We start from the raw sequence: 6,236 nt of genomic DNA on the forward strand, positions 1-6,236 counted from the left end.
AAGTCTTAAAGAAACCTTTCCTTTTCAATATGTCTAAGAGTTTTTTTTTTCAAATTAATGCTAATCCTTAAGGCTCAACTTTAATCGCAGCACTTGGGAGGCAAAGACAGGTGGATTTCTGAGTTCCAGGCCAGCCTGGTCTGCAGAGTGAGTTCCTGGACAGCCAGGGCAACACAGACAAATTCTGTCTTGAAAAACCAAAAAAAAAAAATTAATGCTCCTGATTAATATAGCCTTTGCACTATAAATACATGGAACTTTTGTCTTCATTTGGAAGAAATTGTCCCTTCCTTATAAGTACCATACAAAATGGTAGATATGTATATACATATATATGTATATGTGTGTGTGTGTGTGTGTGTGTGTGCAAACACAGGATTTCTTCAGATATTTGCCAACTATTAATTTCCATGCTTAATTAATACTCTTCACAATGTAGTTATTCAAGAGATTTGTCTATAGCCCATTAGATGTCTGAATACTCTCCTCATTGCCATCTTCATTTCTTGATTCCTCAATGTGTAGATCACAGGGTTCAAAAAGGGAGTAACAACTGCATCAAATAGGGCCAGAAACTTATCCAGGTGTGTAGAGGAAGAAGGCCATGTATAGAAAAATATGGCAGGACCAAAGAATAAGACTACTACAGTCACGTGAGCTGAAAGTGTAGACAGCGCTTTGTAGGAACCACTTGAAGAGTGTTTCAGAACAGTAAATATGATGACAACATAGGAAATGATCAGTATGAAGAAGAAAGCCACAGACATGAATCCACTACTGATTGAGACCATTAATTCCAGTCTATATGTGTCCATGCAAGCAAGTTTGATGAATTGAGGAAGGTCACAGTAGAAGCTGTCCAATAGCTGACCACAGAGAGGTAAATTTACTATGAAAACCAGTTGTATCACAGAGTGCATAAGACCAACTACCCAGGCAGTAATTAAAAAGAAGATGCACATCTGGGGGCTCATCATGGTCAGGTAATGAAGAGGCTTACATATGGCCACATATCTATCAAAGGCCATGGCAATGAGTAGCACCATCTCCACACCCCCAATTGCATGGATGAAGAAGATTTGAATAATACAACCTCTAAAGGAGATGACTTTGTTCTTTTTGAATAAGTCATAAATCATCTTGGGTGAAGTGGCAGAAGAAATACCTATATCAATGAAGGAGAGGTTAGACAGAAGAAAGTACATAGGAGAATGTAGCTGAGGGTCAGAAGCCACAGTGAAAATTATGAGACAGTTTCCCATCATGCTTGCCACATACAACACTGAGGATAACAGAAAGAGCAGCAGTTGGATATTCCAGGAGTTTGTGAGTCCCAGGAACACAAACTCTGATGTCACAGAATGATTCACCCTCTTCATTGGCTTTGTTATCAGTAGAACCTAAAGGAGAATCGGGGAAGCTGTAAGATATGATAATTATATTAATAGAATGGAAGGAGGAAATCTGAGATGTATGAAATCCCATTTGTGCTTTAATGCCCCAACCAACCTAAAGACCAACAAATATCCGAACAAGTTCTGGACATGACTAATTAACTGAGAAGTATAAATTTCACTCATGCTAAAATATCACTTCACACTTCTTGAAAGTAGGATTATCAAGACCTCTAAATATAACAAGGTTTATGACTGCTTTTCTCATTGAGTAGTATATATAGCACTTTCCAGCACTAAGAAAGCTAACCAATAAAGGTGAAACTTCCATGTGAATATTAGGTTGATTTTTCTAAGTTGAAACAGGGCCAAGAAGTAGTGATGACAAAGGTTAAGATTTTAGGGGATAAAATGTAAATGAGGAAAATACCTAATTAAAAAAAAAAGATTTTAGGGGATAATCTACTAGTATTACTCTGTTAAATTGACAAAGTATTAAACAGACTCCTAATGCCTTATTATTATATTCATGGATTAAAGCATCTCTCAACCCTCATCATGGAAGCTAAGTTTTACTTCAAATAACAATTAAGAAAGAGATCCACAACTGACCAAGGTGAAGACAATAAAAGACTGGAAAGCTCTAGAATTATTGTAGAATAGGGGCCAAATGGTGAGTGAGTACAAGGAAATTGTGTTTTCCAGACACGGAATGGCAGTTGTACATATGCATTCACACTCACCAAGGGAGGGTGACACACACACAAGCCCTGCAAAAGTTCAAGCCATTCTAAACATCAATAGAGAAAGAAGGGATGAAGTCCCATCCGTACCTGAGGAGCTCTGGGCTATTGACAGGTGTTGGAGAAGGAAAGAAAATAATAGGCAAAAACAAAATAATGGAAAAGAAAAAGAACTTGGAATCTAGGAGGATCTAGCAATATTACTTTTGGGGATATTTATACAGGAGAAATTAAATAATCATATTGAATAATTATCTCTCTCTTTTTTTTCTTTTTGGTTTTTCGAGACAGGGTTTCTCTCTATAGCCCTGGCTGTCCTGGAATTCACTTTGTAGACCAGGCTGGCCTCGAACTCAGAAATCCACCTGCTTCTACCTTCCAAGGCATGCGCCACCACCACCTGGCTATCTCTCAATTTTTATTTCAACATAATTTACAAGAAACCAATATATAAAAACAACCTGTGGGCATAATGAAATCATAATGACACACACACATACACTGAAATATTCCTCAACACTTAAAAATGTAATTCTTCATATTGTAATAATGTTAATAAATTTGGAAGTCATTATGCTAAGGGATATCAAGAAGAGAGAAAAGAAAAATATACAAGGCCTTACTGAAATGTGGAATCTGAAATCATAGTCATAGAAATAGAGGATACATTGGTAGACCATAAAAATAAAAGAAATGGATTGTGGAGACAGAATGAGAAGATGTTGGTCAAAAGATACATACAGAAAGATGGGATAATTAGTTTGGGAGGATTAATTATGCATTATTTTGACTATAGTTAATAACAGCATGTTGCACACTAGAAAAATGTGTAGAAATTCAAATTATTTTACAGTAAACAACATGCAAGTTATGTATATATTAACTACCCTGATTTAATTATTTCATTTTGTAAATATTTATTGAAATGTCACATAATATATAATATTTGTTAATTACAACTTACTAAGATAAAAAGAGGAAAAAATAATATGGCCATAGATCTTTAATAAAGTAACCACTCAGAAAAGTAAGTGGTTATAGTTGATGATTTTAGTCTATGAATGTTTCTGAATTTAATATCTCACGGCTTTCCACATATGGTACTGTGATGCTTCTTATGAGATAGAAGATGGGCCACAGAGTGATGTAAGTCAGTGAACTGTCAGATCCCAATTTTTATCATGTTAGACACAGAAATGGCAGGTGATTCAAAGTTTCTCCAGATATTTGCACTATGGCAAATTCAAATGTCTGCATATGCATTCTAACACAGTGTCAGTGCCCTGGACAATCCAGTTCACAATCTTCCAGATCAAACCTCTGAAAAGTACAGTGATGTCATGGAAAGTATTTTTGTTCAATTCCCTGATACAAGGATTTATCACACTATACTGCAGATCTCCTTGTATTCTTGTATCTGGTGAAGCAATATGACAGAATAAACAGAATATGGTCATTAAGTTCAAATTACAAAGATTACTTAGACCTATGATCTTCAGAGTCCTTGCCAAATACACTTAAAATGGCTTGATTTTTCCCTTAAGATTTAGGGTGAAGCAACTAAAACTGTAGTAATGTTTTTGTTGTGTGTATCCTATGCATAAATATGAAATAAATATGAAATAAATGGTTATGTTTCTTTACCTTTGATAGCACCCAGAACATTTGAAAAATTAATAAATAAAAGAGAAATATCAGTAAGACTTGGACATCAAAACTGCAAATCATATATACATAGATATGTATATATATTTCAAAACTTATTTCAACCTTTTATCCAATAATAGGTTATACTATTCATATTCTTTTAGTGGCAAAAGTATGAACTTTCAATAATAAATTTAATATATGTATATATTTCCTAATAGTGCCTACTACTGATGTAATTCACTGATAAAGTTTCCCTAAGATCTGCAACCCTATAGGTGGAACAACATTATGAACTAACCAGTACCCCGGAGCTCTTGACTCTAGCTGCATATGTATCAAAAGATGGCCTAGTCGGCCATCACTGGAAAGAGAGGCCCATTGGACATGCAAACTTTGTATGCCCCAGTACAGGGGAACGCCAGGGCCAAAAAGGGGGAGTGGGTGGGTAGGGGAGTGGGGGTGGGTGGGTATGGGGGACTTTTGGTATAGCATTGGAAATGTAAATGAGCTAAATACCTAATAAAAATGGGAAAAAAAGTTTCCCTAAGTTAGACAACAACTCTACAAAGGGAAGACTGGGTGTGTATCCTTATCAAACTCTTAAAATACAGAATTATGGCAGACACAAAGCAGGAACAAATTAATCCTCGCTGAAGAACAGAAGATAGACTTGAATTATTAAAAGCTACATAAAAATATACATGAATGTAAAACCAAAGAAGACAGGTAAAAGAGATTGATGCAGTTCAGAAGTGACAGGAAATATGAGGTGAGAAATGGAAGGAGAATTGGTGGAAAGGGGAAGAATAGGAAAATGACAAAAGAAAAACAAAAAAAGCCGGGCGCGGTGGCACATGCCTTTAATCCCAGCACTCGGGAGGCAGAGGCAGGTGGATTTCTGAGTTCGAGGCCAGCCTGGTATACAAAGTGAGTTCCAGGACAGCCAGGGCTACACAGAAAAACCCTGTCTCGAAAAACCAAAAGAAAAAAAAAATTAAGAAGAGCTATGTAACTTGAAATGTATACAACCATAAAAAGGGAAAGTATTGTATTTGCACTAAGTAAAATAATTTATGAAATGTGATTTGAAATGCTTTTGATCCAAGTCTTCAGAAATGACAAATTATACTAAATTCCCAGGTATTTCTCAAAGGCTAAAGGTTCTTGGAACTAATTTTGACTGAGTCTCAGTTGGAAATTTATCTGTCTATAGGTGGCCAATTCACACCATCTGAACAAGAATTGAATTGTTTTGGGGTTTTGGTTTGGTTTGGTTTGGTTTTTTTTTTTAACCATCAAATTCTGTTTTTATTTTTGAGATATTTTAAATGACATTGAAATTTGAATAAGATGTAACTCTAGAATATATTTAAATATTAAAATAGAAACTGATACACTTTGACACTAAATATTTAAAAACATTAGACAAACTGTCAAATTCCGATTAGAACTGGGAGGAACAGTCTTTCAAAGGTTTCTGGATGAGATGCCAGGGCACAGTAGTACTAAAGCTTTTACATTGATTTACACAGAATTCAGGAATCTTCCTAAACAAATTTGCAAACTTTCAAATCATCATAAAGAGCAAATTTTATAATTATTTTAAAATAAAGATTTGAGTTATATGGCTAGAAACCAACAAAGATTTAAGTTAGTAAACAATTATCTATACTCTTCATTTTCCTTCTCTGTAAGCACAGCAAGTTCATTGATCTTCCTTGCTCAAACATTTTGAAATTTTTAGTTTCCAAATTGTCACAAACCTTCTTTAAACATAAGCAAGACCAAGGTCTCTCTTGTTAATTCCAAAACAACTTTATTTTTACTTATTATGGTAAATACAAATAATTCTATATCATTTAAAATATTTAAGTATATACATAAAATAAAGTTGTTCAGGAAGCTCAATGGTTTTAGTAATGCCATCTTTATTACTCTAATATTTTTTCCATCCTCTATTACAACTAGAAAAATCCTGATTCATCAAAACTCTTTACTTCCTCCTTGTCCTAACAATTTAAAAATAAAATTAGTTAGTTATGATGAGCAAACCAATAAACATAATTCTGGATCCTATTAGATTTATATATCATTTTGAAATTGTCCACCTCACATTTCAAAGTAAAATTACAATAAGAAGCATTTTTTTCCATGTTAGATATTTTGATTCCCATTTCAACTTTTATCTCTGCTCGGGTGTCTATGATGTTTCCATAGAGCACATTTGACAAGTCCCTGGGAAATTTTATTCTATTTTATAAGACCACCAGTTTGTACCCATCACTTTTGAAAGCAAAAGAATAAAAAACTTTCAATATTTGTGCCTTTTATTTTATGTATCATCAAATTTTTGTTTATTTACCAAGTGGCAGAAGTTAAGATAATTTATATAATCATCAGAGTATTTAACTGTAATGTCTGATTAATCCAAGACATTATAAAGTTATTT

General features: G+C 34.2%; 1 protein-coding gene across 1 annotated transcript; it reads right to left on the bottom strand.

Annotated features, from left to right (window-relative positions):
- Window positions 1–443: 443 nt before the first annotated feature.
- Window positions 444–1,381, bottom strand: Olfr1313 (olfactory receptor 1313). Its single transcript, NM_207150.2, has one exon. It carries the CDS (start codon window positions 1,377–1,379, stop codon window positions 444–446), a length of 936 nt encoding a protein of 311 aa, NP_997033.1. The 5' UTR covers window positions 1,380–1,381.
- Between the last annotated feature and the right edge of the window lie 4,855 nt (window positions 1,382–6,236).

Source organism: Mus musculus, chromosome 2, assembly GCF_000001635.26.
Source record: "Mus musculus strain C57BL/6J chromosome 2, GRCm38.p6 C57BL/6J".
NCBI lineage: Eukaryota > Metazoa > Chordata > Mammalia > Rodentia > Muridae > Mus > Mus musculus.

Coding starts and splice junctions, on each gene's coding strand:
- Olfr1313 (NM_207150.2), bottom strand. CDS start 1,379: ATGAAGAGGGTGAATCATTCTGTGACATCAGAGTTTGTGTTCCTGGGA.